We start from the raw sequence: 15,859 nt of genomic DNA on the forward strand, positions 1-15,859 counted from the left end.
GGTAACTTCATGGCAACTCCCTGCACGGCCCCCTCCTTTCAGTTTCTCTCCATGTTCTTATGGGAGATTGCAGTTGCCATCGCTCACAGACTGTGGGCCCAACTTCCTGAATCCAGATTCACTGAAGTGATTTCTTCTAATTCCATTACTAAAATATGTTAGAAAGTTTGTGAATAAAGATAGTTTGTTAAGGATAAAGCGTAAATCTGCCATACCTACTGCTGTTGTAGAAAAACTGTTTCCCCTTTGAAGAGGTTATAATGTAGCACTTAGGATCTCAAGGAGAAACTCGGATGGAGATGTAAAGGTTTCTTCCACCATCATTTCTGATGTGAGCTTTGTTGTTGGTTTACTTACGTGTGAACCATCTGTATTTATCAGGGCTGCTGAAGATTTATTGTCACAGATTCAGAGAAATTATCAGAAGCCACAAGAAGAATTGAAGGTATTAAGAGAGGCAGCAAGCGGCCTCCTTTCCAAACATGACAGTGAGCTGCAGGCGGCCACAGGCCTCGTGAGGGAAGCGGAGGCCAAGACGCGGGAAAGCAGCCACCTGCTGCGCATTGTCAAGGCCAACCTGCGAGAAGTCAGTGTGAGTCCTAATAGCTCTCTCCTCAGGCAGAGCGGGGAACCAGATTCTCTGAGGTGAATAAGACCATTTTGAGCTTCTTGAAAAATGAGCCCCAAGTACTGACTTCAGCACGTAGTGTCAGGCACCAGTCTTCGGAAACCGACTTGCTTTTATGAAGCATCCTTAAAGGTCATTTTTGCTACAGGATAAGAAGCTGCGTGTTCAAGAAGAACAGAAGTTGACCAAAACACTAATTGCCGAAGGAAGAGGATCCCTAGATGCTGCCACTGCAGGTGCAAACGCTGCACAGAAGGCTGTAGCGGTAAGCCACGGCTCAGCGCAGCCACAGCACAGTTTCCAAAGGCGCTGCACACACTTTACACATGCATCACATCCATTGCTAACCAGATGCACGTATGTTCACGATATTAATTTCTCTTTGCAGCAGTTAGAGCGTCACCGGGATGAGCTACTTTTGTGGACTGCCAAAATCAGGCGCCATGTAGATGATCTGGTCATGCAGATGTCCAAAAGAAGAGCCCTTGACCTTGTCTACAGAGCTGAGGACCATGCAGCTGAGCTCCAGAGACTAGCAGGTGCTCTGGACAGGTGAGACCACACCTTGCAGGAATTCCAGAGAGAATAAGTATGGTTATTTTGATCATAGTGTTGAGTCACTCTTCTTCTTTTGTCAAAAATGAAGACTCCTATTTTATTTACATGGCAAGGAGGATTTCCTCCCCAGTCTGATAACACAGTTGACCATCAGCATAAATGTATGATGGAAAAATGCAAACTGAACTGGATAGGAATTAAAACAAATGTTATGCTGCAATATCAAGCCATTGGGGTCCTGTCAGTATCTACTGAGTTCTTGGGGCTTTGCTGGGTTGCATGTGGACAGAACCAGGATATTCATTTCTTTATATATCTTACCTTTTTGGAGCTTATGGTTTGGCTGGCTTTATGCATGAATGGAGGTAGTGGTTGCCCATACGGGGCCTACAGAAATGTTGGGAGTCCTTTTCCCAACCCCTGAAAATACCACCCTGATTATTTTCTCCTGCCTGGGGATCTACCCTTGTATTATAATTATTTTAAGTTATATTTTTGGATATTTGTTAAATATGTCCTCAGCTCATTAAAAGTGTCTTTAAATGAGAAATACAACTTTAGGCCAGTGGTCTCCAAACTTGTCTGCACATTGGAATAACCTGGGGAACTTCAGAAATGCTGATGCCTTTGTCCCCTTGTCCTCCCCACCCAAAGATTGTGACTTAACTGGTCTGGGATATGTCCTGGCATTGTAATTTTTTTAAAGATCCCCTGGCAATCTAATGTGCAGCAAATGAGCGAGCCAGTGTTTTTGGCCTTACCAGTGATTTACACAATATTGTGAGTTAATTGGTAAATTTATTTATTTTAAATTTGTTATAAATTACGTCTGGGAAAGTCTGGACACACTGGGGATATGTGTGCTTCTATGTGTTGAGTATGTTTTGTGGAAGGGGAAAAATGATATCTTTTCCAATTTGAGGAATGCTGCCATAAAAGATTAAATCACACAGCAAAAGCAATTAAAAATATAAGAAAGAATGTTGTGTGAATTACATGCTGCATTGAGCACTGCCGCCTACGTGTGCCATAGGGATCAGTGATAGAAAATGGAATTAGATACTCAGTTAGCTTCTCTCTTTTCATCATCTTTCATCATTTCCCAAAAGAGAAAAAGAATATTTTGACTACGTACACGGCTAGAACAAAAGCTTTATTACTTAGTATGAGTTGTAAACGTAATTTGGTATGATACACAAAGTTAAATGACATTATTATTTTTTATTTATAAATCACCGAATTTTGCCAGTCAAGTAGTAACAAATAATAACTGCTGATGTCTGGTGTGGGAATCAGGGAACTCGATAACCTTGGGAAGAAAATGAAGTGAGTTACTCAGCAGGCAAAGATGTGTCAATTGTCATATTTCATTTTCAAGATGGAACAAGCGGGATGAAACTGCACCATTACCAGTTGGCAAGTTCGTAAGTGATTTGCCCACTTGTGAGAGTGAGGTTCACATGATTGAAATATTATCTGACCCTCCTCCCAAACCTCTAGTGAATTTCACCAAATTGGTGTCTACCATTTGAGAATAAGATTCAGCATCCTTAGATTTGCTTAGGAAAGCTTCTTCAAAGTTAACAAGGACATTTTGGGAGAGATTACAGCCAGTGCACACAGGCAGCAGCGCCCAGACGTGTGCAGGGAACTTGGGGAGAGGTCAGAGGACATGGAGGGCCGCTCGTGGAAACTGACGGGGTGGTTAAAAGACGGGAAACAGCAATAGTCTCTTCTCTGGATATTAACTAAACAGCAGTTCTTAGTGTCATGGTGGCAATGTGGCTACTGCTTCTTAAGAGTACTTTTAGAGCCAGGAGGGAACCCATACGTTGTTATTCCCTGTTAATGATACTTTTCTAAGGGGAAAGGAGCTAGGGGGCTTTTAAGAATAGTGGGCAAGTTCAATCTAGTTTGTCATAACATCTCTGAATATGCTGGTTTCATAGCGGCCTTGGAAATGTTAAACGTGTGTCCCTGAACGCGACCAGTGCCACCCACGTCCATTCCAGTGTGCAGAGCCGGATCGAAGCATCAGAGAAGCTGGCACAAGGTGCTCTCAGGACTGGGACTGAGGCTGGCCTGGTAAGAGATGCCCCCTGGGCCTCGGTGCGCACCTTGCTTTGCGAGGCTGTGAGAGATTGTTCCATAAAGGTGCTTGAGCAAAGACTCAGTGGCTTAAATTTATGCTCGTCAACATGCTTTTTTGGGACCTATTTATGGCTTCTGTCATCATATGATTTAAGTCTTCATTTCTTAAGGTCATAAATACTTCTCATAAAGACTGGGACTAGCCATGTAAAGATGGGGGAAAGCTCACAGTTTCTTATGACAAAAATGATAATGCTATTTGGTGTCTACTTGAGACGTCTTTCGTACCTGTGGTGAAGATCTTCATTGAAGGCCTGGTTTTCATCTTCATATATTTAAAATGGGCTTGTATTCTTTCTCCTTGGCTGTAAATTAAGACGTGTACTCAATATAAATTAGGACAGTGTGAGTGGTCCTTACCTGTCACCTCGTTGACGTCTTAGTTTGGATCCAGCCTGGAGGCTCTTCTGAGAGAGTGGCTCCCCTCTCGTGCAGCGTCCCCCCTGCCCTCCCGTCGCGGCTTTCAAGTATTCTGTTTTCCAGCTCTCCGAGTCCCTTGCTTCTAATGGGAAGGCAGCTCTCCAGCGCAGTTCCAAATTTCTAGAAGAAGGCCACAGCCTGAGCAGAAAGCGTCAAGGTCGGTTTCTAGTTTGGCCTGTGGTGCTAAGCTGGGTGACTGTGAAGACATCTCTGAGCATACTGCCAGGACGTTCTCCTCTCCTGGAGCAATTTGAAACTAACATTTCTTTGTCACGGAAACGTTCCAATTTCCCATGATGTAAACATCGTATAATTTAAAATTGTATCTCAGTGATATCTCTGATTTTAGTGTGCATCCCCTCTAACCTCCCAGACTCCTTAAGCCTTCCTGGATGAGCACATCTTCCACTCACTGCTTCAGCTCCTGAGCTTTCACTGTTCTGCCTGGTTTTTGTCAGGATATCTTTGATTTCATGTGCTCCTCGATTCATCTCTCATTGTTTCACAGTTTCTTAAGAGTTATATTATACTTGATACTTTTTCCTTTTGCACAGTGCTATTATAATGTTAGATTTGTGGTAGGTTCTCATTAAATAATTACTGAATATCATAATTGATTTATCAATTTTTCAAAAAGTACCTCTGCAGTTTAGTTTTTCCTAAGAGTTTCAGTAGGCAATTATTTGGCAGATGTGAGACCTACCCACTAAGCATAACACAAAATGGCAGCAAGATTCTGTTGTGTAAGAGAAACATATAAGTTATATAACATATAGTGTGCTTTTCACCTTAATATATCAAAACTATCCAGTCTTTTCCCATAGGAGTGAATATTGGCTGTAAACGAACCTCGGTCCCCTTTCAGACCACGCCCATGTCCAGGGCTGGACCCTCCCACAGCTGTCTGAGCCAAGGGCGAGGCTGTGTACATATCGTTCTTTCTCTCTGAGTCAACAGTTTAGACTCTATGTTGTCATCTCACAGTGTAGAAAGCCATAATGCTGTTAGGCGTAAAGCATTGAATGCAAACTCTAGCATCAATATTGATGGCTGTGGTTTTAGTTTACAGAACTAAAGATACTTCGTAGACCACAAAATAGTGAATTTTCTGGCAATTAGAATTTTAGGCAGAACCATCATGTTCATCAGGATTTTATCAATAATTTATTTTTTAACCATGTGTTCAGACCCCAAATGTGATTGTGTATTATGAACAAAATTTTTTTTTAAGATTTTATTTTTCCTTTTTCCCTCCAAAGCCCCCCCCGTACATGGTTGTGTATTTTTAGTTGTGGGTCCTTCTAGTTCTGGCATGTGGGATGCTGCCGCAGCATGGCTTGATAAGTGATGCCATGTCTGCGCCCAGGATTCGAACTAGTAAAACCCTGGGCCGCTGAAGCAGAGCAAGCAAACTTAACCACTCGGCCACTAGGCCGGCCCTATGAACAAAAATTTTAAAAATAAAAGCTTCGATCCAACAGCTTTGATCAAACTTGGAGGAGGTTGGGTTGAGTGCCTACTGGGTGGTCAGAAGGGAGCAGAGAGGGGAGGGGCCCTGGCCAGGGAGGCAGGACAAGAAAGAGCAGAAGATTCCCTAGCAAGAGCCCACACGGTTTTACAACCCAGAGGAGAAAAGTGGCCAAGATTTAAGTGTGGAAAAGAAGTTAGTGAGTCTGATTAAGACTGAGTGACTTAAACACACTTCTTTACCTACCCTTGAGCTGAAATTAAATTGGGCATGCAATTTAAGAAGAAATATTAGTGAGAAGGGCGACCAGCAAAGTAGAAAAATGATCAAGCAAGCTAAACACACAATTTCCGTAATCGGTGACGCTAAGTCTTGCTGAAAAAACTTTCAATATTGGGAGTCTCTATAGAAAGCTGTCTATTCCACAGATGGGTCAGGAATGGTAAAGAAAACTGTTATCTATGCAGCTTTTTAGTAGGCTACCCTAAAAGGGAACACTTTTTTTCCCCTTAAGTAGGTATCACATTGGAACTGAGTAAAGTGAAAAATACAGCAAACAGATTTCAAGAGAATGCTGCTGAAATTACTGGGCAGACGGAAAGATCACTCTTGATCCTTAGAGCAATTCCTGAAGGTAAGTGGAAAGGGGATGCCTGATTTAACTCATGTCTTCTCATCACAAAAACCTCTCCACGTGAGCAAGAGGAAGTCCTGCCTCAGTCTGATTAAGAGCCCTCCCATGAAATGAGAGCAAGGCTGACCGTTTTTACCTGGGGGGGAATATGAAAGTGAGGTTCCTATTTTTTTTAATAACTTCAGAGCACCTAAATTGAAATACAGGAATTATGCTCTTACAAAACAAATGCCTTAGAGACTTTATGCTGCCGTATTAATTGCTTACTTTTAAAATGGGCTTGACATGTCCCTTAGATGAAAGAAGGGTCATTCAAAGTCAGCAAGTAGAGAAGCTGGAAAGTTCCTGCTTTAAGGGAAAATACTAGATTCATTATAAATGTGGGCAATTAAAGATCTCTTGCTTGGTAATCTTCATGAGTCAATAAAGCCTTCCAAAACAGACCACCTTAATATTGATGGTTTGGAAATGCAGTACTCATTACAGTGTTAAATAGGATAACTTTTAAAAAGTGTAATACAGATGAATCATGCTATGGTGCATTATTTACATTCCTTCTACCTTCTTTTGTTTTCTTAATAAGAAATTTTTTTTAAGTTTTACAAGATGCCTAAACATCTCCAGAGTTCTGTCTGCTGGTTCACTTTGTAAGCGTGAAACTACCATGGTGCGATGGGCTCCGGGCGCTTTCGACTGACGTTGTACCTTGAATCAATGGAGCATTTTCTGATCTGGAAGTTTCTTTTTCCTTTCTTTTCCTTTTTTTTTTTTTTTTTTTGAGGAAGATTAGCCCTGAGTTAACATCTGCTGCCAATCCTCCTCTTTTTGTGCTGGGGAAGCCTGGCCCTGAGCTAACATCCCTGCCCATCTTCCTCTACTTTATATGTGGGATGCCTACCACAGGACAGCTTGCCAAGTGGTGCCATGTCCGCACCTGGGATCTGAACCTGCGAACCCCAGGCCACCGAAGCAGAAAATGCACACTTAACTGCTGCACCAAGAGGCTGGCGCCTCTTCTTTTTTTAAGGATATATGGTATATGTTGGTCAGATACTCAAAAATAACTTTTTATTTGGAAGTAATTTCAAACTTGCAGAAAAGTTGCAAGAAGAGTAAAAAGAACACCTGTATACCCTTTATCCAGCTTCTTCTAGCGTTAATTTTGCCCATTTGTGATTAAACACTTTAAAATGAATACAAGTGCCTTTTAAAAAAATCATCACCCAGATTTTCTGGAATAACTGAATTCCAATTTATCTTTAGTGACCATTTAGTCTTTATTCTGCTGTTACTTCTAGCAGCTGGTTGATGTTGTGGGCAAATACCACTTCCCCTAACCTAGGACACTTCCGACTCACCTACAGGTTTAAATTCCCAAACCTTCTTATCCAGACGTGGAGTGATTTGAAGAAGGTGTTTAATGAAGTTGATTGAGAAGAGAGTGATAGAAAAGGGACCGAATAAGGAAGTTTGGCTTATTAACACATAAGACACTGAGCACTTGGTGATAACGGTTGCTTCGTGAACTCACTGAGCTGAAATCGTATTTTGATACAGGGGATTGTTACCAAAATTATTTCCCTGGTCCCTGAAAGGAAGCGGTAGAGGGTACGATAGGCAGCCTTAATACTGCCATTAAAAAGAAGCCCCATTTTGTGTTCAACAAGCAGTAAGAAATGCTGTAACATTTTTCTGTGTAAAATTACATTTGTTGTGGTTTTATGTGGTTTCACCGGAGCGCACGCTTGCATATAAATTTATTTCAGGTGTCAAAGACAAAGGAGCCAAAATCAAAGAGCTGGCCGCCTCTGCAAACCAGAGGGCTGCGAGCACTCTGGAGAGCGTTGGGGGCTGGAGCCAGAAGCTGTCGAATACATCGACTGACCTGTCCAGAGTGAACGCCACGTTACAAGAAACAAACCGACTTCTGCGTGACTCCTCAATGACCAGTACGTCACCGTCTTCCTCCCCATTAGGAAGGTCTGCATCGGGCGGTTTTAAGCTTGCCTAGTGCACAGTGGTGCCTTGTTCACAAACAGTATTCCTAAAAAGTAAAAATGTGCTAACATCTGGATTTGCACTTATAAAGAAAGAGAGGGGCCTTGGGTAAATGCATGTCATTGGTGCGTTTCTCCTATATTTACCCAAATGTCAGAGATGTGATTACTAGGATATTCTGTTTTATGCAGCGCATTAGTAATGAACAATTAATTTCTCGTGTCCTCCCCCACCCCAACCCCTGCCAACTTTCTTGCCACCTTGTATTAGCTCTGTTAGCTGGAAGAAAAGTTAAAGATGTGGAAACGCAAGCCAACCTTTTATTTGACCGTTTGAAGCCTTTGAAGACATTAGAAGAGAACCTGAGCAGAAACCTATCAGAAATTAAACTGCTGATCAGCCAGGCCCGGAAACAAGCAGCTTCAGTGAGTGTGCGGCCCTTGGGGCTCCCAGGAGGACCCAGATCCCCCGGCTGAGGCTCTCAGCAGCTCCAAATCCCAGAGGACTCTTAGACAAGTGGCTTCCCGGCACAGTGGGTGCCCCAGACTTCCACTGACTCAGCTCTCAGTAATCTCCGATTCCTCACAGCCTTGCCTTAAGTATATTTAAAGTCTTTTCTTAACTTAAGTATATTTACTTAAGTATATTTAATTATTCTCATTTTCTTTGATTTCTGCCTTTATTCACCATGTTTCAAAATGTTGGCAAAGTCTTTATGGAGATTTATAATTGTAGCCTAGATTTATAGATCCGTAACTATTAGCTAAGTGGTGTGGAACACATTAAGTCTAAGTGTTGACATCACTCTAAGTTTCACTGGTTGCATTTGGGGCTATTCCATCACGTTACAGCTTGTTTCAGTAATGCAAGTGTCCTTCAGAATGGTCATTCAGCAGTGTAGGCCTCATCCTCTAGGACTCTGTCAAAGCAGTGTGTATACGCACAGATGCTGCACAAACCCTGGTCAGGAGACGCATAGAACAGTTCACACCTGGACAAGCCCACACTTGAGGAGATGCTTTATGGCTGTCCGTGGCACATGGCCTTGGCTGTGCCCTAAAGGAGAAGAGTTTCAGGAAATAAGACTCGTGAGAGAATATGCAATTGTCATGCTCCTGGAGACCTATCGAGGATAAACGTGACCTCTGGTCTAATGTTTATCCACCTGAACTCTTCTAGCCAGGAAAAAGGAGTTGTGACTCTTTGATCCCCTCCCCGCCACCGAGTGACCTCACTCCTGGAAAAGGGCTGTGGGTTTACATGACCTCCGGTCTCCATCTCTTTTAGTTACAGTCATCAAATAAGTGTAAACCCAGCAGATGATTCCAAATACTCTGGTTAATACAAACTTAGAATCTTGAAGGGTAATATAAGATACATATGCAAATACTTACTTATCAAAGAAATATGTAGTAAGTGCAATAATTACCTTATAAATATTTGCTGAATGAATAAATAGATTACCCCTTCGTTTATTCAACAAATGATCATCACATATCCTGTGTGAGGTGCAGAGCTTCTGGGGTGATTTGGGTAAGCCCCTTGGCTTTAAGGCATTAAATCACGTGAGAGAGACAGTTTCCTATGTAAAATACTCTTTTCAAACGCCAGGACAGACTTTTCCACATAAAATAATTTTCATCACCATCCAATTTCTGACTTTATGAAACACAGAGCATTACATGTTGTTGAGAGAGAAAAGCTCCCAGCAGTGAGAACACGTCATGGAAAAGCACTTCTGAAGTCCTGCCACGGTGTCCGCCCAGGGTGTCTCTATGTGATCGGGACACTTCTCTTTTCCTTCTACAGATTAAAGTTGCTGTGTCTGCAGACAGAGACTGCATCCGGGCCTACCAGCCTCAGATTTCTTCCACGAACTATAACACCTTGACACTGAACGTGAAGACGAGCGAGCCAGATAACCTTCTCTTCTACCTGGGCAGCAGCACCAGCGTGAGTACAGGCTGCAGAAAGCGACAGTGGGTCTCTTATGGACATGTATATTTTCTGAAGTGACACTCTTTTGATGCAAAGAAATAAAGCCTTGGTGAAATCACTAATTCTCCTAAGGAACCTAACCTTTTGCTAAACTACTAGCATTAGATTGAAAATAAACTAAAAAGCTGAATACCTGTGAGAAGGAAAGTGACACTAGAGAGGAAAGGTGCCTTGCTCCGCCATCCTAAGGCAGGCCGTAGCTTCGATGAATTTCCTGTAATCCCTTGTGTGACCTCTGAAGCCACTGAGTTTAGCTTTGGGTCTGTAAAGTCCATGTCAGTGGTTGTCACTGGGAGGAGGCAGGCACCCTAAGGGGCATATCAGGGTGACAAGCTTCCTAGGCTCTTCCACACAAGGTTCCGACGGGTCCCAGAGGGCAAGTTTCCCTTGGAAGACTGTTGATGCCTTTGGCTGTGCCAGTGGAAATGGGTCAGGGCTTTTGGCTGTGTTAGGGCAGAAAAGATCAACAAGCACAGATATTATCTGACCTGTCATCGTAGGAGCCGAGGTGCAGAACGCATGCAGCCCTGATGTGGGACTTCACGGCTCCTGTCGTCCTGCATGTGTTACATTCATTTAGTGCCTTCTCACACTGGGCAAACAAACAAATCCAACGCCTTCTCTCATGCTCCCTGTAGACTGCTGGCGACCCCCAGGGAGTTCTCCTGAGGACCTTTATAGGAGGCAAGGTGGAGGGTCATGCTGGGCAAGGCGGTGAGGCCTAATGGCCCACGGCGGGCACCACCCCCAGGACTTTGCATTGCACTCCAGCTCCAGGGAGGGGAGCATTTAAAGAACAAAAAAGAGAGTGTTGTGTTTTTGGCTTTTGTGTATTTAAGAATAGAGAAAATGCTGTAGGAACACCTCCTTTACAGTGTTTTAGTAGTCTTCAGGCAGTCCGGCATGGGAACTCATCCTGACTCAGGGCTCTGCTCCCCAGTCTGATTTCCTGGCAGTGGAGATGCGGCGAGGGAAAGTGGCCTTCCTCTGGGATATGGGCTCCGGGTCAGCACGCTTGGAATTTCCAGATTTCCCAATTGATGACGACAAATGGCATAGCATTTCTGTAACCAGGTAGTAGAAGAAGTTCTCTCCACTCATCTCTCTTTTTAAACTGCATCTCATAAGTAATTACGTGTTCGTAACATCATATAATAGTCTTAGGAACTTCCGGGGAGTCAGATTACAGTGAAAGACTACTCGGTTTAGATTAACGCTAGAAATAAGGGGTTTTTTAAATTACAGAAGAAATAAACTTTGTTACCAAAACCAATAATAAAAGAGGAAACAAGTTAAAAGTTTATGTTACCTTTGGAATGTTAGGTCTAAGTCTGAGGCTGCCAACCCAGTAAAATGTTTTCTCCTCAGAAAATGGGGGTAAACACAGCATGGTAGAAATTGCATGTGGCTGGCAGTGGTAGGCAAGTGGAAGAGGACAGAAGACAAGAATACAAGGAGGGAACATGTTTTCCTAAAATTCAGACACAAAGCAGAATTACTCCTTTTAAAGCCCCTCTCCAGAGGTTACTACTCTTAAGCGGCTTTAGGTATATCTTTCCTTTTACTTTCCGTCATTTTATGGTTTGTTGTTGATGGCGTGTTGTTGGGAAATTTTGTCTTTTGCTTTATCTCTAAAAATAGGGAAATATTAAATGCAGTAGTTTAATATGATAGTTTAACTCATTATCCGTAACTGTTTTACGTGATGACATTTATGTTTTAGAAGAACTACTCTACACCGTTTTGGAGCGTTAACCGGGGGTGGGGTGAGCAAGACTGGAAGCAGGGAGAGCAGCTGGGCCGTCTCCCAGCCGTGGGGGCACGCAGAGAGAGGCTGTGTGTGAAGCGGACGCGTGCGTATTTGGACTGACGTGCAACTATGACAGTGTGCTTTCTGTCATTCTCTGTGACTCTTAGGTTTGGAAACGTTGGTTCGTTGAGTGTAAGAGAAATGAGTGCAACTCAAAAGCCGCCAGCAAGAACAAGGAAATCTCCTGGGACGGCTAACGTCCTGGAGATAAACAATTCAACCCTCATGTTTGTTGGAGGGCTGGGAGGACACATCAAGGTATTATGGATGTTCCCCTGAGCGGGACTTTGGCTGATTTTACTTACATACACATTTAATATGTAAATTTAACAATTTATATGTCAAATATATTTCAGTAAAAACTCAGTATGATTAAATTGTTGAGTACATCCTAGGCAGATGAAGATGTTTCCGCTTCCATTATTTTGCCTAGTGGTGGTTCCCCTGCAGAGTTGGTTGGCTTTTTAGGGCACAGGATCGTGCCTAATAAATAACATAGATGGAAAAGAAGCTGATGGTTCTTTCTGCTATTTGGGTTTCTTTTCCAGTGATGAAACAGGACATTCAATATGCCACATTAATTTATGTCAAGTTCCTTTGTCTCTATTCTAGCTCTGATGATAGACTAACGCTAATTGGTGTGTAGTGAATGAGCCCGTCGTGTTTATTTTTTTATGTCAGTTGTCCTCTGACCTGGACTTGGTTCAGGGCTCTGACGTGAGAGTAAGGGTCTTGGTCCCAGCCGGGCCCCCAGTACTGACCACATGCTCTGGGTCTGTTTCCTCATCTCCAGCAGCCCTTGGAACTGAGATGATCTTTAAGATCCTGTCCAGTTGTCACTCATTCTAGAATTTCACTTCATAATTGGAAGGAAATCCAGTGATTACAATCTGGCCATTTTCTTGGATGTTGATTTCTCACAATAGGGCCTGTTCGATTCAAGTTCCATGCACTTACAGAATTTATTCCTCTTTGCCTGCTCTCTGTGGGTTATGTTTGTCCGCTTGTTTCCATCAGAAGTCTCCTGCTGTGAAGGTTACTCATTTTAAAGGCTGCATGGGAGAGGCCTTCTTGAATGGACAGTCAGTCGGCCTGTGGAACTATATTGAAAGGGAAGGGACGTGCCATGGCTGCTTCGGAAGGTAATGTGACCCCATGATTTAACACACAGTATGTTACTCTAGTACCATCTGAGAACCACTTAGAGAATTTACATGCGAATGAGAGAGTTTGTGGGGTCCATCGTCTTATTGCAAAGATGTGATGTAGATCGTTTGCTGATAGAAGCATGGGATCAACTTTGACCCTTAAAAAGAAGGACTCTTTTTGTTGGGTCTTGTGTTGTATACTTTGATCTTGGATCATAAAACAGAGAAGCAGACAACCTTCTGTCTCGGAGAGCTGCACTTAAGTCTTGGGGAAATCACTGTACATTTTTATCTTGAAAATACCACCAAGGATAAGAATTTTTGTTTGTGCTGTCAATTTTTATAGATAACGACTTTCCTATTCCTAAGTTTTATGATTCTCAAAATGAAATTCATTTGGAAACAGAGAATAACTACCGAACATCGTTCTGCATATATTGATAGAATGGAAGACATTTGATAACATTCTCTCACAAAGCTCAGCACCCCCTCTGTTATTTCCTAATGAAATAACCGCAACCCCTTAAGTATACAAGACCTATCTTCCAGCACTTTAGCAATCAAGACAATAGATTCCCTTTGCCATTAGAGAAATGTAACATCTGAGATGACCTCTCCCGTCTAAGGGCTGCTCTGGCCACACACGGATCTGTAATTAACAGTGAGTCGCGGCAAGATCAGTGAGAAGCAACTCACATTACGTTTAGAAACTCATGGGCGAGCGTTCATTTTGTCCTTGTCGGGTCTCCTTTTTATACGGCTCACAGCTTGGCGTTTTGTAGTTTAAGCCTTTTATTTGCTACTTTCCTCTTCCTTAGCTTGCTTAAAAAGTTATGACCGGAAGCTTGGTTATTGGAGGCTTAGGACTGAAAAGAATATCTAGGTTGTTGAGGGTCCTGGCCCAGCTCTCCTACTGAGTGTCTCTTGGTGACTTTGGGTAGTAAGTCACCTCACCTCATGGAGGTTTGGTTTCTTCTTCCAGAAAAGGAGAACAATACTCATCTTTGTCTTACCTACGTCCCAAAACTATGGTGATGAACACATAACCTGATGTATGTGAAAATACTTTATATTTTGAAACGCGGCACCAGGGTTTTTCCCTGATCTTCCTGCAGTGCTAGTCCATTGCTTTCCAGGTCGATGTCTCAGGATTATTTTCTTGACAAGAAACACGAGAAAAACCGAGGTTTTGTAATTGGCAAATATGATAAAAAATGCTGTCAGCTTGTGAGGTAATGACGCCCGCTCTGGTGCTGTGGGAGCATGGGCACGTGCATGCGGGCTTTGTCCTCACGCTGCTCCTTGAGCACGGAAGGAAGCCTCGCAGCACGTTATAATCTAACAAGAAAAATGCTCTGACCCCTGGAAAAGACTCTCGATTTTTATCAGTTATTTTCAGGGTTCTTTTAAGACCATTGACCTCAAACTGCAGCCATGAATGAATTTAATGACTGCTGGCTCTTCTCCTCTTTGCTGGAATGAGGAAGTCACTTTTCCGTGTGGCTTCTGATTTTGTTCTCCTTGAGCCCTGTCCTTCCACCAGACTTCCACCCACCCTGGCCCTTCGACTGAAAGACGAAGGCCGCTAGGGAGAGCAAGAATTGGCAGGCACGGGCATCCTCATGGTGTTAACGCTGCGTGTGGCTTTTTTGGTAGAAGACTGGCCAGACAGCTGAGCTTGAAGGCCACATTGACTCATTAGCTCAAACTAAGGTTTGATTAAGTATATTTTTCTGGGTCCTGAACAAATCAGTTGGCTATTCTTGTATTATATTGACCAACTTTCCAAAAATACGTTTTTTTTTTTAAAGAATGCTAGTTTGTTAGGATATTAGTAGATATTCCTTTTAAAAAAGGGTATCGGTAGAGGGAGTGTCCTGATCATAAACGTTTGGGAAACGCTGAGTTAAAACTCCAGCAGTTTCTTTACTGCGAGGCTGTCGGAGCCTCTAATGTGCTCGTATGCACAGTAAGCCTGTCCTGGGGAGAGGCTGGGGGGCAGCACCTCCCAGACTCATTTGAGCCCGAGCTCTGTGTGTTCCAGAACATTCCTGGGCATGTGCTGATATAGACAAACCAGTGCTGTATGTCTAGGTTGGAAAATTGACTGAACTGTCCTCATTTTCAGTAGCCTCTCCTAACTATTAGACAAAGATTTTTGCTCAGACAGCTAATCAGCCAACTCTAGGGACCAAATCCATTTAGCAGACTCGTGATGAGGAGACATGGTGCCTTTTACCTTTGGGTGGAACTTGCCATTATCAGATCATTCACATTGTCCATTGATGGTCTTTCGTTTTTTAAAAAATGTTTTCTCAATATGAGCATTTACATTTAACTTTGATTTATATTACCAACTAAATTAATTGTAATTTTTAACCCTCTTTGAATATATTTACACTTCTTTACATGGTATCAGCATATGTTTATAATTATGAACAATCTCAAAGGTTATTACAAAATAAACCCCTGCTTCCAACAGTTCTCATTTAAATATAGAACAAACCCTCTTAATTAACAGACGGAATCCTTGAATTAGTTATGAGGGCTGTTCCCATAGAGCCCTGGCTGCCTTTGGGAAGGTCAGTCATCCGTTCCAGGGCCTCTGCTAGGCACTGGTGACGTCGACATTAGTCACACAAGTTCGTCTCCTCCGATGTCTCATGGTCTAGGGAAAATACTTGTATGGAAACGTTAAGAAAGTGCTGTGCACTGTGGCAGGTGGGGCAGCAGCAGCAGAAGCAGCATCCTAGGCTGGGGCGCAGGCGTCACCTCACTGGGAGAGCGGCTGCACGGCACGCTAACAGGTGGTACAGTACACATTAGCCCCCTCTCGTGAGTGATAACTTGGATCAGAGAGGTTTAGTGATCCTTCCAGGCTCACAGGGCTGAGAGCAGAGAGAGGAGGGTGTCTCCTCAGGCCTGCCTGACTGCAGGGCTTGCACCTGTAGCTGCTGGTGCTAGAACAGAGCTGTCCGCGAAGTGCCATGGCAGACCTTGCTTTCATTCGTCCCCAGCCTCTAACCTAGCCAGGGGCCCGGAGCTC

At 43.1% G+C, this 15,859-nt stretch overlaps 1 protein-coding gene across 2 annotated transcripts in view; it reads left to right on the forward strand.

Moving 5' to 3' along the window:
- LAMA1 (laminin subunit alpha 1) overlaps positions 1-15,859 on the forward strand; it is a 148,057-nt gene that overhangs the window by 108,080 nt on the left and 24,118 nt on the right. The window contains exons 37-48 of one of the 2 annotated variants that reach the window (XM_044773411.2): positions 382-592; positions 777-893; positions 1,017-1,180; positions 3,136-3,271; positions 3,821-3,914; positions 5,740-5,859; positions 7,626-7,808; positions 8,128-8,282; positions 9,667-9,810; positions 10,796-10,929; positions 11,773-11,923; positions 12,683-12,807. In XM_044773411.2, coding sequence (XP_044629346.2) covers positions 382-592; positions 777-893; positions 1,017-1,180; positions 3,136-3,271; positions 3,821-3,914; positions 5,740-5,859; positions 7,626-7,808; positions 8,128-8,282; positions 9,667-9,810; positions 10,796-10,929; positions 11,773-11,923; positions 12,683-12,807 — 1,734 coding nt within the window. The remainder of the gene's footprint in view (positions 1-381; positions 593-776; positions 894-1,016; positions 1,181-3,135; positions 3,272-3,820; positions 3,915-5,739; positions 5,860-7,625; positions 7,809-8,127; positions 8,283-9,666; positions 9,811-10,795; positions 10,930-11,772; positions 11,924-12,682; positions 12,808-15,859) is intronic. The other variant, XM_014851864.3, reaches the window with a different exon arrangement.

This window comes from Equus asinus, chromosome 7, assembly GCF_041296235.1.
Source record: "Equus asinus isolate D_3611 breed Donkey chromosome 7, EquAss-T2T_v2, whole genome shotgun sequence".
In the NCBI taxonomy this organism is placed as follows: Eukaryota; Metazoa; Chordata; class Mammalia; order Perissodactyla; family Equidae; genus Equus; species Equus asinus.